Source organism: Laetiporus sulphureus (assembly GCF_001632365.1).
Source record: "Laetiporus sulphureus 93-53 unplaced genomic scaffold LAESUscaffold_68, whole genome shotgun sequence".
Classification (NCBI taxonomy): Eukaryota; Fungi; Basidiomycota; class Agaricomycetes; order Polyporales; family Laetiporaceae; genus Laetiporus; species Laetiporus sulphureus.
This window is the reverse complement of record NW_024468577.1, coordinates 98,451-126,355: the sequence shown is the minus strand read 5'-3', so window position 1 is coordinate 126,355 and position 27,905 is coordinate 98,451. Positions and strand designations below refer to the sequence as shown.

The 27,905-nt window shown below is 52.5% G+C and overlaps 8 protein-coding genes across 8 annotated transcripts; 3 read left to right on the top strand and 5 right to left on the bottom strand.

Annotated features, from left to right (window-relative positions):
• Window positions 1–649: 649 nt before the first annotated feature.
• On the top strand, window positions 650–981 carry LAESUDRAFT_636654 (uncharacterized protein; the record flags this gene model as incomplete). The annotated part of the gene is made up of 2 exons (XM_040903460.1): window positions 650–740; window positions 863–981. Coding segments are annotated over 2 exons (210 nt in total), but the record flags the coding sequence as incomplete, so codon positions are not given.
• Window positions 982–1,596: 615 nt separating this feature from the next.
• LAESUDRAFT_664822 (cytidine deaminase) lies at window positions 1,597–2,892 on the bottom strand (the record flags this gene model as incomplete). Its single annotated transcript, XM_040905154.1, has 5 exons — window positions 1,597–1,810; window positions 1,890–1,930; window positions 1,999–2,042; window positions 2,119–2,226; window positions 2,814–2,892. 5 exons carry the CDS (start codon window positions 2,890–2,892, stop codon window positions 1,597–1,599), a joined length of 486 nt encoding a protein of 161 aa, XP_040758744.1.
• A 494-nt stretch (window positions 2,893–3,386) lies between these two features.
• Window positions 3,387–6,409, bottom strand: LAESUDRAFT_731734 (GMC oxidoreductase). The gene is made up of 8 exons (XM_040910106.1): window positions 6,098–6,409; window positions 5,676–6,036; window positions 5,154–5,610; window positions 5,030–5,098; window positions 4,669–4,979; window positions 4,408–4,487; window positions 4,103–4,339; window positions 3,387–4,046 (listed from the first exon to the last, which is right to left on the bottom strand). The coding sequence occupies exons 1-8, from the start codon at window positions 6,378–6,380 to the stop codon at window positions 3,751–3,753; spliced, it is 2,094 nt and encodes a 697-aa protein (XP_040758743.1). The 5' UTR covers window positions 6,381–6,409; the 3' UTR covers window positions 3,387–3,750.
• A 1,949-nt stretch (window positions 6,410–8,358) lies between these two features.
• Window positions 8,359–9,259, bottom strand: LAESUDRAFT_731732 (uncharacterized protein). Its single transcript, XM_040910105.1, has one exon. It carries the CDS (start codon window positions 8,853–8,855, stop codon window positions 8,511–8,513), a length of 345 nt encoding a protein of 114 aa, XP_040758742.1. The 5' UTR covers window positions 8,856–9,259; the 3' UTR covers window positions 8,359–8,510.
• Window positions 9,260–15,637: 6,378 nt separating this feature from the next.
• Window positions 15,638–17,133, top strand: LAESUDRAFT_708102 (uncharacterized protein). The gene has a single exon (XM_040906677.1). It carries the CDS (start codon window positions 15,716–15,718, stop codon window positions 16,937–16,939), a length of 1,224 nt encoding a protein of 407 aa, XP_040758741.1. The 5' UTR covers window positions 15,638–15,715; the 3' UTR covers window positions 16,940–17,133.
• A 712-nt stretch (window positions 17,134–17,845) lies between these two features.
• LAESUDRAFT_731726 (uncharacterized protein) lies at window positions 17,846–18,464 on the bottom strand. The gene is made up of 2 exons (XM_040910104.1): window positions 18,133–18,464; window positions 17,846–18,077 (listed from the first exon to the last, which is right to left on the bottom strand). Exons 1-2 carry the CDS (start codon window positions 18,318–18,320, stop codon window positions 17,921–17,923), a joined length of 345 nt encoding a protein of 114 aa, XP_040758740.1. The 5' UTR covers window positions 18,321–18,464; the 3' UTR covers window positions 17,846–17,920.
• A 4,551-nt stretch (window positions 18,465–23,015) lies between these two features.
• Window positions 23,016–24,526, top strand: LAESUDRAFT_687317 (uncharacterized protein). The gene is made up of 2 exons (XM_040905949.1): window positions 23,016–23,779; window positions 23,843–24,526. Exons 1-2 carry the CDS (start codon window positions 23,032–23,034, stop codon window positions 24,229–24,231), a joined length of 1,137 nt encoding a protein of 378 aa, XP_040758739.1. The 5' UTR covers window positions 23,016–23,031; the 3' UTR covers window positions 24,232–24,526.
• Window positions 24,527–24,820: 294 nt separating this feature from the next.
• LAESUDRAFT_731722 (acyl-CoA dehydrogenase NM domain-like protein) lies at window positions 24,821–27,248 on the bottom strand. The gene is made up of 7 exons (XM_040910103.1): window positions 27,049–27,248; window positions 26,788–26,986; window positions 26,610–26,729; window positions 26,410–26,559; window positions 25,846–26,362; window positions 25,732–25,786; window positions 24,821–25,678 (listed from the first exon to the last, which is right to left on the bottom strand). The coding sequence occupies exons 1-7, from the start codon at window positions 27,173–27,175 to the stop codon at window positions 25,128–25,130; spliced, it is 1,719 nt and encodes a 572-aa protein (XP_040758738.1). The 5' UTR covers window positions 27,176–27,248; the 3' UTR covers window positions 24,821–25,127.
• Between the last annotated feature and the right edge of the window lie 657 nt (window positions 27,249–27,905).

The window sequence follows — 27,905 nt, the reverse complement described above, 5'->3', positions numbered from 1 at the left end:
TACCTCGGGCGTCTTTCGAGCGTGTTCCAGCGCGTTCTGGTCCCGTGACCTACAGGGCCACATACCCGACTGCGATGTCTGCTAGTGCAGGCCCAAGGGTACATCGCGCTGACCGCACGGTTGTTATGCCCTGCGTTGAAATGATATGCTTTGCTGATCTGATCCAGAAGTAACCCGTCAGAAGACCTAATTAGCATTCTTGATGTGACTTTTTTCGCCGAGGTTCTCGGGAAGTTGTCTGCGAGGTCAGTTTGAACTTTGAAGGAGAGTGGTGGTCGGATAAGCGAGAGACTCTTCCACATCCAGACCTGCCGTCAATATTCATGATGCTTTGCCATTATGTTCTACCATCGCTACGAATGTCCTACGTAGTTATGTACCATCTGCAATGGAGATCTCGTCGAATTTGATTCCGTCCGTCCTCCTTCTCACCTCCACCGCTGCTCCCGCCCGCCCAGGTCCGCCCAGGTCCGCGCGGCGTAAACATTTGAGCGACTGCCCGACGTTTCCTTTTACGTGCCCATCAACGACCTGATTGACTATTACACCGTGCGCGCCGCCGATGCTGAACCTGCCCGCGAGCGTGCCCCGCTGCATACTCGCCCACACGCGCAGGGCGTCTTCGTTTGCACACCATCACAACTACCACCACCTCGAATACCCCTCCACTTCGCATCCCACCCCGTACCAGATCTTCCACCTCCCGCACGACGCAACCCAGAGGGACATCAAAACAAGATGTGCGCATTACATCTCCTCCTCTCCTGTCCATGCTGCATCTCGCAGCTCCTATTTCACAACCACCTCCGGTGCACTCTGCCCAGCCGCTAACTGACCAGTCCCCTACCCTCCAATCCCGCAGACTACGACCTCGTCAGGATATACCACCCTGACTCGCCCTTCTGCAGGGAAGACTCACCCGAGAAGCGGCACACCCGCTTCCAGGCCATCACCGCCGCCTACGATGCGCTGCGTAGCCGCCGCTCGTTCACGTACTCCGACCCCATCCGTGCCGAGCTAGAAAGGCGACGACGCTCGATGGAGGCGCGCCGCCAGTACGAGCGGCCACGCTCGCGGAGCCACTCGATGTACTCCGAGTTTCTCGCGACGGAGCCTAAGAAGAAGGACGAGGACGCAGAGAAGGACTTGGTGATGGTCTGCATGGGCCTATTGGTGCGCACTTGATACTCTTTAAGCGATGGAATGCGAGATCCTGACGGTACCTAATGCTGACCTGCAGTTGGTCGGGATCGGCCTCATACCCTTCTTCTGGGGCTCCGTCAGCTCGCGAGGCAGCCATCTTGCTGCTGCGTCCAACCTCGCGCAGGCACGACGAGAAGCGAGAGAGTACGGACACGAGCGGCGGCAGGAGATCCATCGACGTGTGCAGGAGTTCAAGGAGCAGCAAGTGCAGGAGCAACTGCATCACGACGGGCCGGACGAGCAGTGTAGCTCATGACCGTCACTATAATCTAAGAACAAGTCCAGGCCCGACGTGAGTCTGTTCATTTGTTGTACCACTAGCATTCATGTACACACTGTATACGTATACATCCTTCATCTATCATCTGCTTTCGCTTCTCCTCATCCCACCCTTCACGACCTCCGCGCCAGCTCCAGATGCTCCGGGCCAAAACTGTGTGGTAACAACTCTTCAATGCTGCTCACGAGCACGCCGCCGCCGGGCCTGCCCTCCGCAGCGAGCGCATCGTAGTTCGCGGGCACGAGCAGCACGGGCATGTTCAGCGCGCAGAACTCGCGCAGCACCTGCCGGCAGATCCCGCACGGGGATATGGGCGAGGGGACGTCGCTGCGGGCAGACAAGCGAGGTGGGCGTGAGTGGAGAAGGGAGGATAGGGGTGTTTGCACTAGGATGGGTGAAGACGTACGTTACGACTGCGAGCGCGACGAATGCTTTGATGCCTTCACTCTGCAACATACACATACACGGCGAACGGTCCAATCCTCCTCGCCGCAACGAGCACGAAGCACACGTACCACAGCCTTTACGATCGCCGTGCGTTCCGCGCATATCGTCCCTCCTACACACCCCTCACGGCCGTCAGCACGTTCGCACTCGATATTGAACTATCCATAAGCACGGAGAGCGAGACGCACCGTACGACGCGTTCTCGACGTTCGCGCCCTTGATGATCGTCCCGTCCGCAGATAGCAACGCCGCGCCGACACGGAAATTTGAGTACTTGCAGTAAGCATATTCCTTAGCTGTACGGTCCAAATGTGCATGTCAGGGTATATTTTGAGAAACTAGAGTTCACGACGGATCCCAATGAGGATATGATAGGCATGTGCAGTCCAATGCGGTTTTCATAGTGTGGTACAAAGTTGCGTGAAGTGAAGCGCGAAGCCGCTCGTCGACATGCCGATACCAGACCAGTGTCACAATGAATGGACCTGCATTCACATTCAAAGAGAGAACTCAATAACCGCGTATCTCACGGGCAGTGACTGGCCGACGAATGAGATACACGCGGACATTGTGGCCCGCATGAATTCGAGACGTGACCTTATAAAGAGAGTCGCGGACATGAAAGAACCATGTCAATGAGGGATGTATGCCACAGGTAGCATGAGCGGACATGGTCGTTCAAGCTCAAGCTCAAGCTCGATCGTGCGGTTGGGCATCCTCCGCACTGGAATGGAAGCTCAGAGCACCGATAACACCAAACCTACAGCCCTGTGGCTCGAGCCACACCTTTACGGGATGGGGTCGAGCGGGATGATGCCTGGGCCCTGCATCCTCGCCTGATCCGTCGCAAAAGAAACGAAAACACCAAGATATCCGAACGCACCCTCAAACGCAGCCCGAATCAATCTCTCCCTATCGGGCACACTAGTGCTCCACGTCTTCGCAGCTTCCAACGTCGCCATCCTAGTGCCAGTGGTCGTTTCCGACGCCTGTCCGCGACGAGGTGTGCGCTAATCCGAGGAAGAAGTTCGGAACGAGTGGTGCTTGTGGCTCCTGTACTCGGTAGCCTAGCCTAGTCCCAGTAATGGCTTGCACGAATGCAGTTAGAAGTCCTCTAGCAGCAGGTGCGGATGCGGAACGAGCTTTGTGGTACAGAGCAGAGAGGTGGGCAATCACACGATGGTGGTCGTCCGAAGACGAAGGGAAGCGAAAGCCGTGACAAGTAGCTAGGAAGAGCCGACTTGAGAGTGTGGGCGCAGGTCGCTAGTACGGTCAAAGATGAACCTAGATAACGAGCATCGCATACCGCGACCACACCGACAATGAATAACACATCCAAGGCAACTATCTCTGCTCAGTCACACGTTCGAGTTCCAGCCCAACGCAAAAGAGACAAATAACGTCGCTCGACTCGCGAGCAAGCGACTACATACATACACACAAACCAAGGTGCCTAGTATGCAGCCACACTAAATACCGGTATTAACAAAGTACTGTCCAAACGGCCTCGGAGCCGTCAGCTGTATGTATGTATGTATGTGTGTAGTACTGTACTCTACGCAACCATGCCGCGCAGACAAGCATCCCAGCGACGTCAATAAGTAGCAGCAGGCAGGCATTTACTTAGCTGCGAGAGAGAGCAGCCCACACGTCGCGTCCGTACAACAACAGCATCCATGCGAACGAGTGGAGAAGGTCAGAAATTGGACGTCATAGTCCGTGGTGCACTAGGTAGACGGTAAGTAAAGTCGGTAGAACAGTCAGCAGTGTAACAGGGAAGGAAGCCTATCCATGAAAATCCGATCAACAGCACAAGCAGTCTACACCGCCGTCAGCGCAGCGAGCAGCGCGCCCACCACAGCCATCCACGCCGTAGGCCGGACAACGCCTTCTGCGCCGCTCGATTTGCTCGACGAGGTCGTAGAAGCAGTCGCCGAGGTCGTAGCCGACGATGCCGACGAGGTGCTATTCTTGCTCGTAGTCGTGCTCGTCGACGAGTTGCTCACCGTCCCGAGGATGACGCTCGCCGCCTGCTCCGCGAGGCCATACACCGGCGCCATGAGATGCGCCGAAAACTCAAACGGGAAAACAGACGCGTCCGCTACGCGCACGTTCGCTGCGCACATCGCATCAGCAACCAAACTCCGACTGCGAAGGCGAAATGCCACTCACTCAGCCCGTACACCAGCAAGTTGCTGTCGACCACACCGCCCTGATCCTCGGGCAGCATCGCGCACGAGCAGCTCGGGTGATACTCCGTGAAGCTGTTGCTCTTGATCCACGCCTCAAGATCGTCGTCTGACGAGATGCTCGTTCCCGGCGACTGCTCCACGCCCAACGCATAGCTCATCGGCGCCGTCTCCCCAATCGTGCGGCACAGGCGAATTCCCTCGCGCAGGACCGTCAAATCTAATGGGTCGGCACGTCGACCAATCAGCCTCAACCATCGCGGAGGCGATAATCAAAGAACCACGCACCAGCAGAGTGGGATAGGTACTGCGGATCGATCGCCGGGTAGTCGAACACGTCAGAGGTGTTGATGTACAGCCGGCCCTGGCTGTGCTCCACAGACGCATACATGACGCAGTGGTGCAGAAAGATGACAACAAAGGGGGGAAACACGCCTTAGTTAGAAGCACGCACTTGCACTCTGGAGCGTATCGGGATACGGGTCCGGCGCAGCGGCTGCCGCTGCGCAGGCCCCTAATCCCGAGGAATATCGTCATCGTCACACTCACCTGAACGGATGCTGCAGCGCTGCTTGGATGCTGATCACCTGCTCATCGCTCTCCCCCGCGCCTGACACGCTAAGCAAAATCTCCATCGCACCGAGGCTGCTCGTAAGGAACTGCGCGGTGGCGTTGTAAATCGCCTTGTAGCCCTCGACGACCTGGCTGTACTGGCTCGGAACGAGCGTCGCCGCGCTCGTGTCGAGCGCCGCGGCGATCTGCTGTGCGTACGTGTCCGCATCGGTGAAGAGCGCGGAGAAGTTGACGTAGGACGTCGCGGAGTTGATGAAGGAAAGGAATGGGTCAGAGACGGTGGGCGTCTACGGGAAAGTCAGCTCGTCATTCGTGTGCGTGCTGCCCAGGGACGCACGGTGGTATAGTTCGCGAAGTAAACGGATGCGCCGGTCGGCAGGGTTGTCTTCCACGTCACCTCGGCATACTGTATGCGTGTAAGCACACAAAGGGATAGAATGAAAAAATGAATATATGCGCACGATATGGTCTTGGAGGTGCTGTCCGACACCCGGAAGTGCGACTTGGACAGGTACACCGGCAGCCTCAAGGACGTCTGCCGGACCCACACCGCTGACCATGAGTATCTGCGGGCTCCCAATCGCGCCCGCGGCCAAGATGACCTCCTTGGTCACACTAACGCTGCTTGCCGTCGCACCCTTTGCGCTCGCATACTCGACGCTCGCGGCGATGAGGCCGCTGCTGCTGTTGCTGAAGTTGATCTTGGTCACGGTCGCGTCCGGGAGAATTGCGAGGTTCGCGCGAGGCGGGAGTGGGTCGATGTATGCGTTGCGGGAGTAGGAGCGCGTCCAGTTGTTCGGGTTGATCGCGGAGGTGGCGATGAATGCACCCCAGCCGTCGCCGCCGTCCGGGTTCGAGGAGACGTCGTAGCCGAGGTTAGCCCAGGTGGTGGTCCAATTGCCGACTGCATCGAACATGCTGCGGCGCAGGCGCGAAGTCAACATGCGTGCGCAACGTAAGATGCGAAGTAACATGGCACGCACTATCCGGGATACGACGCGTGCAGCGGGCCGGTAAAGCCGTGGCTCGAGTTGCTGTACTCGATATGCACGACGTCGTTGACGGCGGTGGTCGCGGGAGTGTAGGTCTCGCTCTGCTTCATGGCGGCGAAGAGGTTGTCCCAGGACCAAGTGGAGCCGCCGTCGATCATGGCCGCCCAGGCGTTCACCTCGAGTTCGGACGGGCGAACGAGGTACATACCATTGATGGCAGAGGAGCCACCGAGGACCTTGCCGCGCGGCCAATAGACCTGGCGGTTGTCGAGGTTGGTCTGCGCGACGGTCTCGTACCCCCAGTCATATGAAGTCTCCGTGAGCGAGTCGTAATACGTGAGCGACGGAATGTCTGCGCGTACGCGGCGGAAGACCGAATTAGGACGGAAGGACGCTTGAAATGGACGACGCACCGATCTGGCTCTGAACTGCCTCGCCAGTGTCGCCTGCCTCTAGGACCAAAACGGAAGTGCTGGAGTTGGCAGAGAGGCGATTCGCGAGGACGAGACCTGCGGTGCCGCCACCGACGATGATGTAGTCGTACGAAGAGCCGATGTCGCCGGTGGTGATGATGTTGCGGCGAAGGAGGGCACGCTGATGGCGTTCGTGGAGGGCATCAAAGTCGATGTGGGTGGCGCGCGCCGAGGCGGCTGTGGCGGTGGCGGCCACAAGAGCGAGCACGAGAGCGGCCCGCATGGTGTTGGTCGTCGTCGTCGGGGAGAGGGAGAGGGCGAGAGAAAGAGCGTCGAGCAGAGAAAGGCGGGGAGGGAGAAAAGATAGAGGGCCCCGGTATATTGATGAGGCTCGCAGGAGCCAGGAACACTGGCGTCATGAGGCAGACCCCATTTTTGTACGCACGACGATGTATCCCCGCCTGCTTCAACGCGTCGCCGTCCCCGAGTCTCGCCATCGACGCGCGCGACCCAGACTCCGCCACCATCCCTTGGCGCCAGCATGCCCATCGCCCACTCTATTTTTGCACCTCGGCCGCCTTCGCTTCCTCATCATCTCTAACCCTCTTCAGGTAAGTATTAATGCCTCCTTACGCACTCGTCTTCCGGTGTCTCCTTGCCGACGTGTGGTGCACTTTAATACGAATTCGTTACCGGCGGGCTGATCTGGAACCTTCACGTTCAGCATGAGCCTTCCACCCCGCTCTCTTGCACTACCTATACCTCGGTCCTCGCCATGCTCTCAGCGCTCGGAGAAACAACCCACCCTCACCTGACGCTGCCGATCGGGCGAAGGCTCCCAGGACCCAGCGTGCCGCCTTGTGTTTTGACGCTCTTTTTTTTTTTTTTTGCAAGGGCGCCATGTACATCAGACAAAGGTCGTCAATTGCAAAAGATATCCACATGCATTTGGCAAAAGCTTGTGGAGATTTGTTGTCTCGTCCAGCGACCATCTTGATCGCGATGCCTTGTTGTTTGATCTCACTCGGTATCCACGATGATGTCACGCGCGCACCACATCCTCCTCGCGCGAGATGGCTATTTTTGCCGCGTGGAGTTATTTACAGACCGCATTGCGGCCTTGTGCGGGTAAGGATCTTCGAGGGTTCAATTGCTTGCCCGCTCTCAGATGTCTATATTTGCTGCATGCAGTCATTTACAGAGTGCACTGCGGCCCTCTGCAGGTAAGCATCTTCGAGGGTTCAGTTGCTTGCCGACTTTCCGTAATCCCGCTATGACAGTACGTACGCACCCAACCCGCAATACGTCAAGCCACTCCAGCCCTCATGCGTGCTCGGCACCGATATCATCAGACTCAGCACGTACCCGGGTTGGCATCAGCCAAATGTGCAGCTAAAATATGGAGTTCATGCCAGATACTCATGCAGAAGAGACGGTTGCTGGAAGCACACGCAGATACGCACGGCTATCAAACGGCTTGCTCAGTGGCGTGTGCATATCATCAGGTTTAGCACCGCAGCGTTTCGCCTGATGATAAGAATGGCCCACATATGCAGTCCTCGTCCGCAATAACCCTCTATGTAGTAGGCTGAAATAATCAAACCCCAATACAATGTCCACCTTCCCGTCTGGCGGACTGCATCCGCTGTTCCACACCACTTGAACTCTAATACACAATCAAATCATAGGTGGTCAGCGCGCTGTTATTGGGGAGATCTCTGCCAGCGTGACAGCGAAGGTGTCTCGCCGTCGCGCGTCTCCGGATTTCGGTCGCTGACTGGTTGCTAAGCAGTAACAGTAATGTGTATCGTCCGCCGGCCATCATGTATGGGTGTCTTGATGATGCGTGTGCGGTTAGTAGCCGAGATGACTCTAATGGCTTAATGACGATTCAATGTGCACCGGTGAGCGGACGTTTGGTTTGACCTTGCCTCACTTTTGAATCGACTTTGGTTACTAACATAAGATATTCTGCTGTGACTCACATCAACGTAAGCCGGCTGCTAGCACGATCGGGTGGCCACCTAAAGTACACTAGGTTGCCCACCGTGATAGGTGCCGATGATCGCCACTCAGTTCAGCTGGAATGAAGACCTTTCGAGGTGTAATACAGTCGCTAGAATTGAAATGGGCCATCTTAGCCAATGCGAACATAACATTGTTAAATAGAGCGCGCTTCCAGCTGAAAGTTAAGCACGTGCCCGGCCGATGGCTACGGCAGCATCAGCAACAGTCTTTCCCCTTTCTCTACTCTCTTCCAGCTTCAGATTGCGTTGCAAGCTCTTTCAAATGTCTCGTTGGCCTTGTATTGGTTCTTTGAGTCCGCTCGAGACTATTTCCGAAAGTCTCAGTACTTATGTGTCGGTCAAATCACCGTCGTTTCTGGACCGAGGAGCACCTTCTCTCCCTCCTTCTATAAGACTCTAAGCTGTGGGCGTAGATAAGAAAGGCGGTGCACTCGACTAGTTTCTTTCGTACATCCTGCTTCATATGCTGTGATGATCGACTGGATCGCACACTCGCTGCACTTTGTCTTCACTGTCCTCAAGTCTCTGGCACATATGCCCTTCCTGCTGCTTGCTCTTCCCCTCGAGCCCTCAAATTCCCGCGCATAACGTCTGCCGTTAATTCTGCAACTCCCCGTATGGTCGACACCTGGGCAACGATTGCCGCGATTCCCGTAAGCACCTCTACCCTTTCTGTTCTTCAATCCATTGCTGGGCTGAACTGTTGAAATTATGAATGCGACGAAGTGCATGTTCATGTACGTCGCGAGCTCGTTGTCCTAGGGTATCGGCCTTTGCAGCGCTTTGATTTCTTTCCCACACCGTCAGCGAAGCATGCTACGCCCACAGACCATCTAGCCTCGCGAGCGGTCATTACCCTACTTGTCGATATTTTCCGAATTCCGCCACGCTTTCAGCCTGTCCGTCCTCCTCGCCTTTGTAAATGTACCGCCCTCGAGGCTTTAAGCGCTTCGGTTACGGTTCCCGATGTGCAACGCGCATGTCCGGTATCAGCTGTTGACTCAGGCTCGGTGGTGCTCCCCGGTCATTCATATTCATCACACGCTCTCACGCAACCACACCAGCTGTCGTTCCCGGTTGCATATGTACAAAGGAGGAGATACGCATGTTGCGGATCCTATCGTTTGCTCCCATGGAATGGCATTACCCTGCCTATAGCGGTTACTCACGGTCTTCTTGGGACCGACTGACCATGCGTACTTGATATCTTACAGGGCCGGCGTTTACAAAACCCCGTAATGTGATAGCTCATGTTCCCCAAGCGCCGCGGTCCCTGAAGGTCGTTGCTGATAGCTCGGATTTGGAAGCGACAATCATACCCTGGTTCTCGTCGATTTGAGATACAGGTGCCCCTTTTCATTTAAGATTTCAACTCTAAGACGACTTTGGAACAGGTCTGCCTATTCACTTGTGGAACAGGAGGAGCTTGGATCTCCAGTAAGTTGGGAGCCATCTGTTCATATGCGCCACCGCCGTGCGACCAATTTCTGTCGACCAGGCATCGTCAGGTCCACCTTGCCGACTTTCAGATCGAGCAAGTATATCGCCGTGACAAGGTCTACTCATACGCCAGCGCTACCATCGTCACGTTCGATCTTCTCTTCGCGCAGCTTTTCGCTAGCAAATACCCCGCGTACATCACTCGCGCTTCCCTCCTTGGAGCGGACAAATTCTTAGTGGCCGCTTGTCATCCACGCTCCTTCGCCACCGTCATATCGCAATCCGGCGGAGCTTCTCGCCCGTTCTCGCCCTCGGTGCTTTCCATGCTTTCTTGGGGCTCCGATACTCTGGTTCTACAGCCACAATCCATCAGACCGCGTGAGCCGGCTTTGACAGTTTTTCGATTGTCTCAGAGCTGAACGATCCTGGTCGCCAGCTTTCATTCTACTCTCAAGCCTGAAGACCAGTCAGTTTCTGCACAGGCAGCGACATGATCTAGCCATGCAATTTTTGCCCAGCTGTTCATGTCTAGGACCTCTCAGATGCTCTCAGCAGAAAACCTCTCAAATGTTTTGCGACCCAACTAGAGGGATGAGATGCTGATCCAGGCTGCTTTATTTCATCTGTAATTTTAGACAAAGACGTGGTTTTCAGTGCGGATTGTTCATGCCAAGCGCTTGGCCTTCATCGGACAATTTTGGGGCCGAGCCGGAGCAAAGTGCTCGAGACACAAAGGCTTGGGACACCATTCTCTGTGGTGTCTATAGCAGCGCAGTGCTGACGCGTCATATGTTCCTCGGTGCGTCTCTCGCGCTCGTGTCATGCGCTGCTCATCATGGCAGGGCACTCTGAGTGGGGTAGATTCAGTATTGCTGCAATCTAACCACACAGAATAGAGCGTCATCCTCGCAGTTGGAAATACAACTTATTGATCTCTTGTGGGGTCGTAGCCCAGGGCAAATAACGCAGGTGGCCTATCTCTCGTGATCCTTGGCTTCCCCCGCGCTTCCAGGACCACCGTGGGCTCGTTTTGGCCGGGAGATGATAAGTCCTAGATCAAGGGGATGTTCGTCGGAAGAAGTGGTGATCGGAGAAAATTGTGTTTGACATTTCACAGCTCACCTATTACCTCATTGTGGCCAAACGTGCGTGGTGGGGTCATCGCGAAGGTCATTATTCGTATTTCGAGGTGCATTTTCACCATGCGTGTCTGACATGCTGCTTCAAGTGGTTCGACCACAATGTCCGCTCCTCGTTCTCGAAGCAACGAGGCCGGTCCAGTGCAAGTTCTTCCCGCATTGCTCCGGCGGCGCATTGACAGCTGACTGCCATCTCCGATTTTGATCAGTCGTCAAGCGTTTCCTCCCACCTGTGTTCCGGAAAGCTCTCGTCCTAGGCGGTACGTACTCGCTTTACCATTTCCCTGAATCCGAGCTATTCCGTCAAGCCTTCACCGCGAGTGTATGGTGCATTGCTTTGCGTGCAAAAGAAATGTCCAAGTGTGCTTCGAACGTCCATGAGTGCCAGACATGAAGCGTCAAATAGAATGAACTACTGCGATCCGTTCATTATTCAGGGACAAAGCATTCATGTGCCGCCACTATCACGCGGTGTCGAGACCCGTGAACGTGCAAAAGAACAATATGTTCCGGCCGCTCAGGATGTTGGCGAGACGTGCGAGACCATGACTTGGCATTGATCGGTCATTTCTGTGTTCCGAACGGCTGTCCCTGTATTGAACCGAGGAAGCACTTCGATGCCTCAATAAGCCCCTGCACTTTATGCATTGTGGCCAAGGGGATCTCTTGATATGTGCAATCACTTGCTGGATACATGCTGCCTCAAGCCATAGCACTGAGACAATGTTTCCGAGATTCATTCGAAATAGTTCCAGCGGCGGCCCTTTCATAGGTTTGATCAGCCCCTTTTCCTAGGCGCACGTACCTTGAATGGAAGCTTCTTATAATTTAAAAGGCCCTTGTGCTTCAATTTCTTGTGAGTGGTCTGCTACCGCATGGAGGCTCATTCTGTTTTTGCGCGCTGGCGCTGCGGTCTCTCGCAACATTGTCATGCGTATGCACAGCTGCATGAGTGGTTTGAACTGGCGGCGTCTTGGCTGGACCGTTTCGGTTTACTTCTCGCGTAAATGCCTTGCAGCACGATAATACGCGGCATTATACCGTTGCCGCCATGAATGCATGCGAAAATCAGGACGTCCAAAGTCAAAGCTTCAAGAAGATTCAGTGGCTGTGCGGCACAAGGCAACTTTTGACGATCGGTAGAGAAGTAGTGCATAATCGACAGTACGATGTTGTAGTAGCGTGTACTTATATTACTGCTTTCCACAATCTAGGATGGCCGAATCTGCCCCAAATGATAAAATGTGGAACGGGGGATTGCCAACGTACCCACTCTTGTGCGTCAAGTCTGCAAGGTTCTATTGGATGTCATCATCGGGACGTAGAAGCACAGCTTGTGATGCATCGTTTGCAAATTCCACTGGACACCAGAACCACTGATACATTGGAGTCTGACACCGCAGACATGAAGCGATTTGCGCATGTGGCAAATGCTTAGCAAATGTCGACAGGTTTTTTGCCTTTGTGATCTCAATTTGCTACAGTTCCTTCCCACATTCCATATTAAGTATTTGCATAATAATATGTTAGAGGTAGAAATTTAAAATCATATATTTTAAGAAATGACACCATTTTCAAACTCACCAAATACATTTAGAATTTGAGTGCTGTTGAATGTAATCATACATTTTTGAATTTCAAACTATGACATGTATAAAATATCCAGTAGCAGATGAAGGTGTAATTACGGTGAATGACTTTCATTCTAGTAATCTTGGCTAGAATGACTTCAGTAGGGAAGTAGAGTGTAGGCATAATCACACCTTCATCTGCTACTGGATATTTTATACATGTCATAGTTTGAAATTCAAAAATGTATGATTACATTCAACAGCACTCAAATTCTAAATGTATTTGGTGAGTTTGAAAATGGTGTCATTTCTTAAATATATGATATTAAATTTCTGCCTCCAACATATTATATGCAAATACTTAATACGGAATGTGGGAAGGAACCGTAGCAAATTGAGATCACAAAGGCAAAAAACCTGTCAACATTTGCTAAGCATTTGCCACATGCGCAAATCGCTTCATGTCTGCGGTGTGATTAGTAACTCAAACGCAATGCTGACTAAGCGAGCTTCTGCTTCTCATTCGCCTTTTGGCGCATGAACATTGAATCAGATTGAATCACCACCTATCGAACGTTGAACGTTGAACGTTGAACGTTGCGCCGTCAAAATCGTGCGTCCTAAACACCATACGAGTTGGCGTCCTCACAAGCGTGAGCTTACACTGCGAAGGTTAACGCTGGTAAATCGCCGTTTATACTCACCACTTACCTTTTGTATCTCAATTTTTAATCCAACTAGAACGCTCCACTTCTCCACTGCTGTGGATGCACCGTAAGCCTATCGGATTTCGAAAGAGAGAAGATTGCACTGATGTTGCTTGGCTTGCGCCACGTGATCAGGTGGGCTCCGCGAAATTTTTATACTGTGTCGGCATTCCACCTTCTATATGAGGAGCCCACCGGTCCTATGCAACTCCTCGGTCCATCTTTGTTTACGCCGTTGGAGCTTCATTGAAGATCCGGAGAAGCTACTATACTGCCAATCTTGAACACTCAGCAAAGCATTCATCTTAAAAGGAACCTTTGAACTCACGCGCGTTTTGATGTGCCTTCGGTTATAGGCAAGGCGATATGTCTATGTGGGTCTCGCGCGATTACTGGCAGGTGATTTACGTCCAGCTTCAGAGGCTCTAAACGCCATTCTGCTGTTACTTACAGTACTTGGAAAATCGTTCACCGAATGAAGCACTATGATGACGAGCCACCGACGTGCCATTCGTGTTGCGATGCGGTTCTACATGTCGATGCAGGTCAGATACGTCAGCGTCCCATTTACCGTCAGCATACTCAAATTGCATCCCAGTGCGTGCACTTCGCTGCATGCGCTTGTTACTACGACTACTAAAAAGGCGGCTAACTGTGCGACCGATATCGGAAAATGCTGTCTATGTACCGCCATGGGGCTCGTTGTGAGTCATATCACAATCACCCTTCCAACTCCCTCCACGTTGCCTGTCGTCTTCATCGGACCACAGAAGACGCTGTACGATGCTGTCATTGCGCCATGTTTTACGGCTTGCTGGCCCGTCGGCGCCCATATACGTGCCCACGAGGGCCCTTCACTGCGTCTCCACGTATAACACTTGCTTTTTAGTGTCCGACTTTGGCGCTAATAGGTCTGGCAGCAATTTGGCTCCAGGCGTACAGGTTCGTCCGAAGAAGCCCCGTCTCTGCTCCCATTGCCTTCAGCGGAGTAGTTCTTTGAGCTCCATCTGAAATGGTTATCACAGTGAGCGACTCCGTACATGTGAAGATGATCAATTATATTATCATCGTGTGTGTGGAGACTTTTACCAGGTAGGTTGACTTCTGTGGTCAAATTGTGGTTCCAACACACGCTGCAGCCGCATGCCGAAGCTTCTATTGGACATCGACTTGTAACCTGGTCTAATGACTGCATTATTTGTAGGTTTCAGACGCGAGGCTGCTTTGCAAGAGCGTCACGAGCAGCATACAATGCACTCCATCGTCTTCGCATTGCCGTCTTTCACAATCGCGGGTGTCAATCGTATGTCTTGTGCCATAAATATTGATGGTTCCGTGGCCTTGCTTGTACCGCGACTCTTAGACCAAGCTTCGTGGAGCATATCGTGGAGCTCTTCCATTGCGACATGTCACAGTTGTTCGGCTATCCAGGAGCGCCCTTGACGTGAAGCACGTCTGTCAACGTTTCATGGTCCACCCGAAAATAGCGAATAGCTACAGCTTTGTATCCCATCTGTACTACGGTCACGGCAATTTTTCGCTGAAGTTTATGGTGCGTTCGTCATTTCATTTGACGGGCTTTCGTGCGATATTCATATTATATTTACTTCGTCAGCCATATCATTCAGCTGCTGGACAGATAATACTTGCTATCACGATCGATACGCATGCTGATCACTGGTGACAGCATGAATGCATTGTGGACCATTCCTCGTTTCACAGACCACTTAACGCGTTTCCAGGGGCTTGGTTCTAGAGCGTCATTAACATACTAGTAGATTCGCTGGCTAGCGAGAACGTTGCTCCCTGGAACGTTCACTAATTCGGTACGATCCACGCACTCATGGATGTTGCACTAACGAGATTGGTCCATATCGAGCATCTTTTGTCCTAGGATAGTGCGAGGACCGAACATCTGGTGATCAATTTAGATAGGACTATACGTCGAACCGGCACCGTTTCTGTCTGGTCCTGAAGCAATAAGCGGCTACCCTGAAATCGAAACGTCTAGAGGTAACGTGAATATCGTAATCAGAAACTCAGTGTGTTGCAAGGTCGTAAACTAACATTTTACTACAGTTATTGGCAAGTTCTAATGCTGAAACACCGCAACACATTGAAGTCGTCATCCGCGGCGTTCTGGAGAAACCGATTGCTATGATAGAATGCAAAGATGGGCTCGCATTTTGCTGCTGACGCATATAGCCCAAGTAAGGCATGGTGATAACCATCTTGGCGCGGAATGATCCGATTGCTAATCGGAGATATCTGCATCGTCTCAAAGAATGCTGTGGATTGCACAGCGAAAACAATGAATAAATCGATATCTGCTGTCACCACTTCTGCGCCACGATCAGCGAATCTCCCACTCTTGTATCCGTACAAGACCAACGTGCACGTTCACATTGCGAGACAAGCTGACCAATGATCCTCGTGCGATTGTTCCGGAGAAAATACGAGAGATATCTGGAGTGAGGACCACATATCTCACGCAGAGACATAAGCATATCCGTCAGAATGAAGGATCATGGCGTCGATATCTGGGGAGTGATCAACTTTAATTAGTCCCCCGGCTGTTACATGTGCCATCGTCCGAGCCGTAGGCTGGGTGCGATGAGCAATTCTTGAGCATGAGATATATAAAGAACGGACGCGGGGTGGATCGCGCACAGATCGCCTCGCCTCTACCGTAGAAAGCAGGTGATCCTAGGTCAATTTGACATTGGACTACAGAATGTATCGCAGTGACAACTCCTGCCTGCGTCTTCATTTCACGCCAGTAACGAGCGGGGCTAGAAGGGTTCCCCGCGTCCCGCAGGAGATGGTCGACATGGTCATTGACGAACTTGGTCGCACGTATCAGCGCTCAGCGTTGGCCGCGTGCTCACTCACCTGCCGGGATTGGCTCCCACGCAGCAAAATTCACATCCATTCCTCCGTCCGCATCGACTCTTGCAGTAACATCGAACGTCTCACCAAGCTCTACGACTCTCACCTCGCTCGATACGTTCGCAGCCTCAGCATCGATGCCTGTGTCGATGGCGAGCCCGCCGCTCATCCGTGGACTGACAATGCACGTCCCCTCCTCCGCCTCTTCCCCAACGTCGACAGGCTCGCGCTGGATGCCATCATCTGGCAGGATCTTCACAAGGACACGCAGAAGATCATCCTCGAGCAATATCCATCGGTATCAGACTTGTGGGCCTCCACCTGCGACTTTGCTGACCCTTGCGAATTCGTAAAGCTCTTGCAAGCGTTCCCGAAGCTCGAGAGCGTCCGTTTGGAGGGGATGTGTTGGGACACGTCGGAGTGCGAGAAGCAACTCGCTAACAACGGTCCTGAGCTCCGTCTCAAGTGGCTCGATGTCAACGAACTGTGCAAGCATCCGAGCGTTGTGGCCAAGTGGGCCTCACGCTACCGCACGAGCGTACAGATCGAGAATATCCACTTTTCCTTGGGGTGCGATCATCCCCGCGAGCTTGATAACCTCCTTCAGCTTGCTGGTTCCTCAGTCAAGACGCTCTCGCTCGGGTTTTTTGCATGCACGCGAAGCTTCACGCACATGTCCATGACGTTGCACCCCTTTCTGAATCTGAAGTACAACACATCATTGCAGTCGCTGCGCCTGTCCTTGCGCTTGGAATCTCACGATCAAGTCGACATGTCGTGGTTTCCGGAAATTCTATCGCAGCTGAACTCCAATCACCTCACGCAGGTGACATTCTACGTCGAGATTTTGTTCTGTCAGCAACTTGAATGGATCGATTGGAACGAGGTAGATGAATTCTTATCTCAACCGAAATTGAAGGGCTTGATGAGGGTTGAGCTGTGTCTCTGGAGGAGGAGCTCACATGCCAACTTCGATGACAACGATCATGATATTCCCATCAAGTTCAAAAAGCATCTTCCTAAATTGCAGGAACATGGAATCTTATATCTTTCACAGCAGTTTAACTAGCATCATGGCCCTGTAAGGAGGCTTGACATTGACCTGAATGTCTGCCTGACTAGAGGGCCGCAGAAGTGGATGCAGTCCTGCTGGCAGGACTGCTGCATATGTCTAGATTATTCACGGAGTACAATTGCTTACTAGCTCCTGTTTGAAGATGCTACTGCACTTATATCTGTCAAATCATTATTTGTTTCAGCTGTCATTAGCTGAGGCCAAGATCTTCTGCTTTCTCACCTCATAATATGTTTTCAAGTGTAGAGGTGTGATGTCAAGGTTATGACAGTCCTGAAACAGGACTTTGCACTTGAATGGTTGCTGCCAAGCCTTGCAGGACTCCTATGACTGTCTGTCCTGAATGCTATGAGGTTCTAAAGTTCTGAATGTTTATGTGACACACCAGCTTAGGATGGAGTGGACATAATTGATTGTCATTGAGATAGACAAACCTAAGATAAGATGGTGATGATGGTTCAAACAAATTTGCTACAACAAGACCCTTTTGTTAATTGCAGCTTCTGGTATGCCAGCCCACCACTTTATGCCTTCACGATCAAGATGTGTCCCACTATGCTGCTCACTATCCACACTGAGCATCAAGACCTGAGTTTTAGAGCTGAATAGACACCTTTTGAAATGCATTGTTTGACAGCCTCCAGGGCCAAGGTGGAGCAGTTTCTGACCAACATAGTTTCAGACCTCACAATCAACTCGAGCTGTGCATTAATCTAGTTACCCATCAGTCACGCTCAGTATCCACTCCACATGTTGTTCTGCAATAGAAGTACGCTATTGCGATGCGACGCTCCCACAAGCGGGATGTTGTACGTCCGTGAACAGTCAGCATTATATCACATAGGTTGATTTACGGGTGATTCAAAGTTTTGTTTTACTGCTACCTGACGGCATGGCGACCTGCGTTCTTGTTCTTCCCAGTCCTATCACGCAATGACCGACATGTAGCTGCGGTTTCCACGTAGCTTTTCAGATCTAAAACCACATTCCTGCGTCCTGCTTCCTCAGCAGGCTTCGCGGACGTCCCCTCCACCCCTTTGGCCTTGACATGCCTAATAAGCTGCCTATCATCAACATGAAGAAGTCGCAGGTCGCTCTTTTTGAGAAGATCAATCGAATGTTTTCTAGAATTCTGTGACCACAGTGGTCAGGTACACGCACGCGAAGCCGCGGCATAGACTTCTTACTGGTAACTTTGGGTGAGCCTCCGTCGTGGCGGCCTGAGAGCCATGCTCGCTGGATGTCTATTACTTCGATTGGATGCAATGAGGCCCGTCCGGCATGATCTTCTCATTTGATCCACTTCGTAACCCCATGACAGGAGGCTTGAAAGTGTGTTGCCGGGGCTTCTGGTGACGCCGTGCGTGGTGTCCATTAGTACCGGTTGTCGGGAGCCCGGAGAACGCTCTGCGATCCGATAAACTTTCCCGCTCATCTGCACTTGCTCTCTCTGGCGGGGCTTTCAGGTTCGTAAATTTTTCTGCTTGTATACCAATTATGAGGAAGCCGTTCCTGTGCAGCCCGTGAGTTGGGCCTCCCATGTATACATCATCTTATGAGCCATGCCACGTTGAAGGGGCTATCGATCGATCTCTATTCTTCTCTGCGACTCCAAATTCGCGCGGCAGAACCGCTATCTTCAAAGTTAGATCACTGTGGCATCGATACCGTTCAGAGTTTGATAGATAGAATGTGTCCACTTGCCCACGAGCCTCCTTCTATCCGACTAAGCGGAAGCTACCTCTCTACGACGAGGAGAAGGCGTCCGTTATCGATGAATGTCAACAATCTCGACCATCTGGGCGGCATCTTAACCCACACAATGCCACCACGAGGGATAAAGTGCGCTCTCACCGATTGCATACCGTTCGTTGCCATGCGTGAAGAAGGGAAGGTTGACGTACGCATCTTCTGACAGAAGCGTCTGTTCTCGTCACCACGGCTGGTTGACGACTGTGGTCCACCTCTATTGAGCATTGCGCCGGCGACTCTCGCCACGGGATTTAGCATGCATTAGAATCGCGGGTCACAAGGCTTGTTGTTGTGCAACCATGCTTCGAAAAGAGTAAGACAGCAATTTGTAGCTCTGCGCTCTTCCCCAGTGCCGCGAGTACATGTATCAACGCGGGAGTGACGTCAGCTTGGAAGAAGGCTCTTCACCACGTCTGCATCAAACCAGCCGGCGTTCAATCTAATTTCGGTACTTTTCTTGAACATTCGTGCAAGGTAAATGTAATACTCTACTGCTTTTCTTGCATGCGTTTGTTTTTTTCCCGTTGTTTTTCGCCTACACTGGCATGTCACGGAAGTGTTAGTTAGCCGACCTCTGCCTACCGAAAGACATCCTTCATGCAATGGTATTGTGACATTCAGCATCCGCACAGATTTTTGCGTTGGTTTGATGTAAACCTTTGTCCAGAGTTCGCAAATTTTTTGTCGCTGTTTTCCTGTTGAGCGGGCTTCACCCAACGTTGGTTGACATGTGACACCTTGTGACACCGTAGATTGTGGCAGTGCCCGGCGGCAAGGGCTCCAGGCTTCTAGTCCACTTAACCTTTGTAGCTTGGAGCTTCGAGACTTCAGTTTGCTTGACAGGTTTTCGCAAAATGGCTCCTCAAATTTCAAAGTTCAACATGCTCGCTGCGCAGGTCTTTTATGACTTGGCAGTTTCTCGATCTGTCCGACCCTTTTCCCCGAGTACGCATTACATGCCACAAAATTGCCTTTTTTCGGGCCTAGATCGCGGGCACCCGGTAGATTCTCCATAATATGCCATCTACTTTCCGGGAAGATACTCCACTCTTGCTACGCTCCTCTGTACCGCTTCTTGCTGCTGCGGCCTGATGTCCGGCGACGATGGCCAAGGCGGGAGGCGCATCGTGATATTGTTCCGTGTCTCAGGCACCCTGGAAGTTTTTGGCCACTCATTCAGGGGCCACTTTCTGTTTCACAGTATTGTTATAGATCATTTGACATGGTAGGTTTTTCATCTGAAACTCAAATTACGGCTTAAAGCCTGCCCGGCATCATCGACCTTTTTTGTTGATGTACGAGTGCAGTCCATCGCTCAGGCACGTTGCCAAGCTGAACTGCGTTCTCAAACTCTTGCGGCCCTAGAACGGTGTTCATGCGTTGCAGCAAGCTGCTCGGAAAGGCCACCACGTGAGCCTCTCAGGTCTTTTCTAGCTTCATTGCTGACCCTGTAACAAGTATGCCGCAGGTTTCTCACCAAGCGCATGTGTTCTTGAGTATATGTTTGGTTCAAAAGGTCGCAATGCCACCTGCGATTGTACCTGAGAATGTGGCGCTTTGAACGGCACAGAATCACGTTGACATGGTATCAGCCGAGCAGAACAGGCAGAAAAAATGTAAGTTTGCTTGTTGGCGTGTTTTCATTAGTCATCTCTGTTCTCCTCTTTGAAACGGATGGTACCAATGCCGTGTTTAAATCATCAACGTCATGCTCCAAGTTTCAAGTGCCAGGCATTTTATTTTTGGCTCAGTTCAATTATTGAGCCCTCGCGAAGGTCTTTGGACACCGTCGAGGCCATTTGCTGCGCATTTGATGCGCTATATGGCACAAAATAATCCTTCTCTCGGTCAATGGCACAGTTTTCCGCCTTAGAACCGTCGCGTCAATTAAAACTACAAAGTTTCTGCAACGGATGTCTATGGCTGACGAAGAATTATAGAACGCGTCAGGCCGCAATCTTTGAGCATACAGCACCTCGCTCCCACGCATTTCCGGCCATCCCGTGAAACGGAACACAGATGAGCCTCCAGAGAGATCAGGATATACATACAAGTACGCGCAGCTCGAAACCACAATTCGGTCCCGATACCACATCGGAATGGACTTGACTTTATTGATCAAGGGTCTCGCGGGGAAGCCGGTTTTAGCGTAACTTTTCATGTCTCGGTAAAGTGGCGCTGTGGCTCATACTCCGCTCCGCTCTTCGGACCCAATTGACTGGCACATCAGCCTTGCATCGCAGAATTTCTCCATCATCAACATTAGCGGCGAGCCACTGAGTTCGCATCGATTATCGCCACAGGATCAAGTTCCATTGCTTTCGAGAAAAGTCGGCGGAGTACAAGTAAATTGTCACGCGCTCCACTGAACCACATCTGCATTTTTATTACTACCACAGAAGCCAAGAGGTGGGCTCTGAGTCTCTGTTCATTGTGTCGTGACCCTCTACGGTCCTTCTTTTCGGGTTTTTGTTGCGAGTCATTCCAAATACGTTTCATAATATCCGTTTTGTTCTGTGCCTTGCCGGCATTGTCGTTTTTTCAAACACGTTGTTTTCCACCTTGTGGTGTCAAACCCTCCTCGATGACCGCTGACTGACATGATCCATGCCGAAATGTACCACACACATGCTGCAGGTGACATGAAATACTAGCGCGTTTACTTTCTCGGGTAGCGGCTATGTCGCGTTTGTCGGAATGCTTCCAATCGTTCGTGTCAACACGTCTGCTGGTGGCATGACGTGTGCGAGTCTGCTAGAACCCGTTCCTTGCAACGTTAATTGCTCGTACATTTAACTGCAGCCCAAGCCTAATACTACACGACATTAAGTCACGGAGTATGACCAGAACGTGATGTTTTAGGCCCAGGTTTTGATCGAGTCCCTTCAGACAAACTGGCTTAGAAATGCCGAAGCTACCGTGTCAATCGATCAAGGCTTTTTGAAATATAGCCGTAACTGCACAGCATTGAAGCATATTCTGGACTGCCTATTTTCCCATTTGCTCTCACATATTGTGATCCTGAGTAAGAGGCCACTGGCAGTCGCGAGAAAACGAACGAACTCGAACGAACCGCGCTTGAGAGACTTAGTAATCTTTTACATGGCACGAGACACGCTCTCTCGACAGCCGCCTGGATCCTCGACGGGCTCGTTCCGATTCGCGGATCGAAAGAAACGCTTTTGTCACTTCTAAAGTGGACATGGTTGCCATTTTCGTGCGCTTCAAGGGATGCGCATCGATCATCGGAGTCCTTACTGTATCCACTCACTTCTCCACCGATGTATATGGAGAGAGCAGCTAGTGCTATCGAAACAGACACTTCTCGTGATTGCGCTACTAGCGCTGATCACAAATGACACACGCTCGCGAAAGTTCAAAGGACCTACTTCTCTGTCAAGTCAAGTACGTATAGTGGCAACACGGCTCCTGTATCCGGAACTCTTAGTTCGGTTTATGACCGCCTCGGCCGCTGTTGTGGACCACAATGCCCACACTCTCCGGACGGAGCGCGATAACCATTCTAGTTAATATTAGTAGTCTTGACCGGACCGAGAGCACTTACCATCCCAATTAAATCCACAGGTCGCTACGCCCGGCGCCGTTGTGGTCGCGCGCTTTTCCGACAAGGGATAGACGCATTATCAAGAATCGAGATAGATGAGAGTCACTATGTCTGCAAAGAGAAAATATCCAAGGGTGGAGATATATAGCTATGACCACCAGGAGGTGCGATGAGGCACTCGCACTGTTGGACACCTCGAGGTTCAAAATGCTGTGCTGTCTGGAGCCAGGCGGAAGATTTTGAGCGCGGTATTGAAGGAAGCTTCAGCGGGTAACGCCGTGCGTCTCAAAACACGCTGTACATTCAAGCGCTAGCGCTCAGCGGTTACCTGTCACTGGTCACATCAGATAGAGATCTCTAGCTACCACACTGAATACGTTACCTGCAACATTTGTTGGTTGACGGTCTGGTCTGTATAGTGTAGTAATAAAAAATTATAGATTTCCTGCATGACAGCGCGTCTCATAGATTGCACACGGCGTTGTGCCCTCGACCACTCCGCTCTATACAACATACTTTGAGGACCCACGAGATAGATCTGAGAAAACAGGGAATCTGTATAAAAAGGTCGAAGGCTTCGGTCTAATCTCTGCCAGATCCCCCCTTCCCCCGTAAACTTAGCCACAGGTGACTTTCTACCAAATGAGGTCGACGTTCCATCATGCCTGACTTTGCGGAGAATCGCAGAAGTTATCGTCGCTATCTCATCCGTTCACGTCCTATGCCAGTAACGAGCGGGGCCGGGAGGACAACCCGCGTCCCGCAGGAGATGGTCGACATGGTCATTGACGAACTTGGTCGCACGTATCAGCGCTCAGCGTTGGCCGCGTGCTCACTCACCTGCCGGGATTGGCTCCCACGCAGCAGAATTCACATCCATTCCTCCGTCCGCATCGACTCTTGCAGTAACATCGAACGCCTCACCAAGCTCTACGACTCTCACCTCGCTCGATACGTTCGCAGCCTCAGCATCGATGCCTGTGTCGATGGCGAGCCCGTGTCTCATCCCTGGGTCGACAACGCGCGTCCCCTCCTCAGCCTCTTCCACAACGTTGACAGGCTCGCGCTGGATGCCATCATCTGGCAGGATCTTCACAAGGACACGCAGAAGACCATCCTCGAGCGGTATTCATCGGTGTCGGACTTGTGGGCGTCCACCTGCGACTTTGCTGACCCTTGCGAGTTCGTAAAGCTCTTGCAAGCATTCCCGAAGCTCGAGAGCGTCCGTATGGAGGGGATGTGTTGGGACACGTCGGAGTGCGAGAAGCAACTCGCTAACAACGGTCCTGAGCTCCGTCTCAAGTGGCTCGATGTCAACGAACTGTGTAGCTATCCAAGCGTTGTGGCCAAGTGGGCCTCACGCCACCGCACGTCCGTTCAGATCGAGAACATCCACTTCTCCTGGGGCTGCGACAATCCAGGCGATCTCGACATGCTCCTTCAGCTCGCCGGCCCTTCAGTCAAGACGCTCTCGCTCAATCTATCTGATCACACCCAAGGGTCGATGTCCCCGTCAGGTATGTTAGCTCCATCATGGTGCAGAGTAAAGTTCAAACTGACGCCACGACGCCACATGACAGGTTCGATGCAGCCTTTTCTGAATCTGAAGAACAACACATCGCTGCAGACCCTGCGCCTGTCCTTGCGCCTCGAATCTCCCATCCAGGTCGACATGTCGTGGTTTTCGGAAATCCTGTCACAGTTGAACGCCACTCGCCTCACGACGGTGACCTTCTACGTCGAGATGCTGTTCTGCCAGCAACTCGGATGGGTCAAATGGACCGAGATAGACGAGTTCCTCTCGAACCCGAAATTGAAGGTTTTGACGAAGGTCGAGCTGTCGCTCTGGAGGAGGAGCACGCCCTCCTGCTTTGATAACAAGGATGTCGATGTCCCCGCGAAGTTCAAAGAACATTTACCCAAGTTACATGAACGCAAGATCTTTTTTCTCTCACAAAACTTCAACTAACGCAGGCTTGCGGCCCTGTTGAGAGCCCTGACATTCACAGTGTTCGGCTTCCAGGAGGGCCAGAGGCGGCTTGTTCTGCCGCCTTCAAATTTGCGTGATTGCAAGTCTCATACACGACTTTACTAAAGAAAAGAAAAAAAGGTCGTTCAGGACGTGTATTCTGTTGTTCTGGTTTTTTCTTCCTTTCAACATTCAATGCCTGCTTGGAGGGCTTATGTGCGCATGCATACCAGGCCCTGTTCGGAGGCCTTGTCAAATCAAATACCCAAAGTTGATTATCTTGATATGGCTCGCCATCCATTTTCTCCATCACTAGTAGCTTGTCCTAGGGAGATGCTTTTAGCTGAATGAGTTATTATCTTGCCTTTTAGTTCCAGCTGGCTTCCGTGTTTGATCGGATCTGTGGTCACAATGTCATTCAGGTAAGTCGCGCTCACCGCTCACCACGCGCGGTATCCGCACGACATGAGCGACCTGTGGTTCAGGCGTGATCGGGTCTAGTTTGAACCCAAGCCTGCACCGCATGCAATCGGTCCTTAATGTGTCAAATCGGATTGTACATGTGTTCTTGTGGGTCCATGGTGGCATGGTGGGAAGGTGTCTCGTAGGCGCGAGGCAGCCATTTTCGCCATATATGAATTAGCTCCTGTGGCGACACAACGCACATCATGCAACACGCCATGTCCAAAACGTTCGAACGTCTAGCCAACAGGCCAACTCATAGAGGGTGAACGCGCGGAATGGACATGTATAACGGTGCATACTTGTGAACATGGCTAATATGGCGTGCAAGATAATCTAACTTACATATCTATAAGTACATCCGAGAGGGGAGGAAAGGGATTCCTATCATGGCAAATGCGACGTTTTCACAGCGTACGAGACTGGACGACGGTTCAAAGGTGCGCCTGAACTGGAGGCGCAGGGGCCAAAGTAGGCGGCGAGGAGATCAGCGAGAGTTCGGCGTTGCCCTTGAACACGGGCAGTTCGTTGATGAATGCCGTCCAGCTTTCTTCAGTGAGGATGGGCGACGTGGCGTACGGCTCTGCGCCCGTCTTTGCGAGGTACTCCTCGAGATGGGGCATCGCAGCACTCAGCGCCTTGTCCTCCATCTCGAACTGCGCCCATCGGGGGAGATTTGCGCGTTCGACGTACCAAGCAGAGTCGAACAGGACGATCTCGGACTCATACAAATCCACCAGTGGCCTGTCGACGCCACCGTCGAGAGCCGACTCGTACGCCATGCGGTGTCCCATGGCTTGCACCAGAGGCAGGCAGCGAGGGAGAAGCAGCCGGGAGAGACTCTCATGGCGATGATTGCCGCCGACCTTCTCGAGAAGAGCACGGCATTCGGCGAATAAGCCCATCTCGTGTCGGGCCAGAAGGCAGTCCGGGTGCTTTGGCGTTGGCATGGAATAGCGGCCCAGCAGAAGCTCGTTCGCGAGACCTGTGTGTTCTCGTGAGAAGATAAAAGGTGATCGTTACTGGGCGACCACTTACGAATGCTCAGCGCGAGGACATCGCCTTCCGCAATTCTGATACCTCGCATCAGCAACTATGATGATAGCCCGGATGTCAACATCTATATCCAGCTGCATCACGGTCAGGGCGCACCTCGGATTGCAGGACACTGTTGTGCTCAAAGACACCATGCGCCCCGATCCGTTCAGAAAGTATGGCGAGACTTGACCATGCATGTTGGGTCATGGATGCCTTGGCCGCAGCCGCGACGCCGCTCCGCACGCGGTGGTCAATCGACGTATCCTTGTAGATCGCAGCCCCGGCCTTCGCATGGGCCCGGATAACCGCTGCCTGTGCGATAGCTTGCATAATCGGGAGTTGTTGCGTGCGGAAGCTCATGATAGGTACGCGGACGCCGTCGGAGCCGGTCACCGTCCGACGGAGGCTGTAACGCGCAGCTACGTAGGCGTTGACGGAGAGGAGCGGCACAGCCATGGCTGCCAGTGCAAGGGAACCTACGGAGACGCGCCAGATGCAGGAGATGAAGTTGTCCCGGAGATTCCTTGGTTTCTCAAGGGAGCCCAGAAGGGCCGTCGAGGGGAGCCTCACATGATCGAAGGACGTAACGGCATGATCGACCGGTTTGATACCCCCACGCTGCGGCAACAATCTGGAGTGGGTGAGTCTATGCACTGTGCCGCTCAGGAGATCGCGTACTTCACTGTGACCCCCTTACACGTCTGCTTTCCGTCACCCAGCGCGACGATGAAAGGACGGATGCCTCGGTTCTCGCCATCCGCGACCAGTTTGGCGAATACGACTGCCACTCGAGGAATAGCGCCAAACGGGCCAGTTGGTGGCATGTATCTGAGATGCATATTAGCGGAAGATATGGTATAGCAAGAGTTGTGCCTTACTTCCGTGCTCCGTCGTGTGGCGTATGGAGATCAAACTCTCCATTAGGCAGCAATGTGGCGGTCGTCTCCAGGTTCGGAGCATCAAGTCCGTGGGCTTGCTCCGTGAGTAGATACTGTGCCCTGGGGACGCTCTTTAGTCGGACAGGAACAGTCGAGAACCGATGGGCTATAAACTCACGAGACGTCGAATTTCATGACTTGGTCCATAAGAGGACGAAGCTCGGGGCGCTTTTCTGCGAATGCAGCCAACGTGCCGGCGGCCAGGTTGTACTGGATTGTGAGTAGCGTGAATGCGCCACCATCCATAGCATAAATGTTGTCCATGTGCAACTCCCAAAACTTCGGCTTCAGGTAGAGGACATCGTCCGCCGTGAGAGCTTCGCAGGGCGCGTGTGAACATCATGACGGGATGACATGATACAGCAAAGGCGATGCTCACCATATGCCTTCGCAATAGCCCGTGCTCTCCGATAGGTCAGAGCAATACGTTCCTCCAGCGGAGCATAGTCGCTGATGCGCTGGAAATCTGGAGTCCGGACAAGATGCGCGGTACGAGCAGAAGCCATGTCGCCAGAGAAAGGAGGGTGTATCTGCGAAATATGATTTCCAGCCCTTATAAAGCAGAACTGGCCAGGAAACGCACGGCAGGAACGCAGACCCGCTGGAAAGCACGATATTTAATGACGCCACGATAGCCGAGCTTTCCGTCTCGCGAACGTAGCCGGACTTATCTCGAGCCTGGATCTTCGCGCTCTATACGCTGTCCTTGATCGCATTTTGCCCGGCCGCACCGGGTAGATAATCTGGAGAGGAAAGTGACGTGTGAACGCATCTTCCATCGGCAAGCAAGGTCATTTTAGCGATTCAATGCAGGCCGAGTCATTCCTATCATTCTGGATGCGGGCCAAGGGCCGTGGAGTGGAGACTCTGTTCCCCTTAAACGGTGCTGCAACGCTTGACGAAGGTTTTGGAAACGTGGCGCAAATCGTATCTCTTTCGGGAAGCGATCGGCGCGGGAGAATTTAGATACTAATAGCAGGAAATCCCGATCTGCCCTTGCCGGATGCAAATCAGCATGGTAGCCGGCTCGGAACGGCTCCATTTCAGCTATGCGCATAAATTGATTATGCTTCGCTAGCACTTCGCTTGCAAGAGGGCCTTCGATGATATGAACAAACATTGCGTTTTGACCTTGCGCTTGGGAGGCTTGAAAATCTATTCTACTTGGAGAAAGGAAGAAGATGTCGGCACATCAAGCGCCATCCCGCGACAACAGCCTTCGGGGAGTGCGCCCGG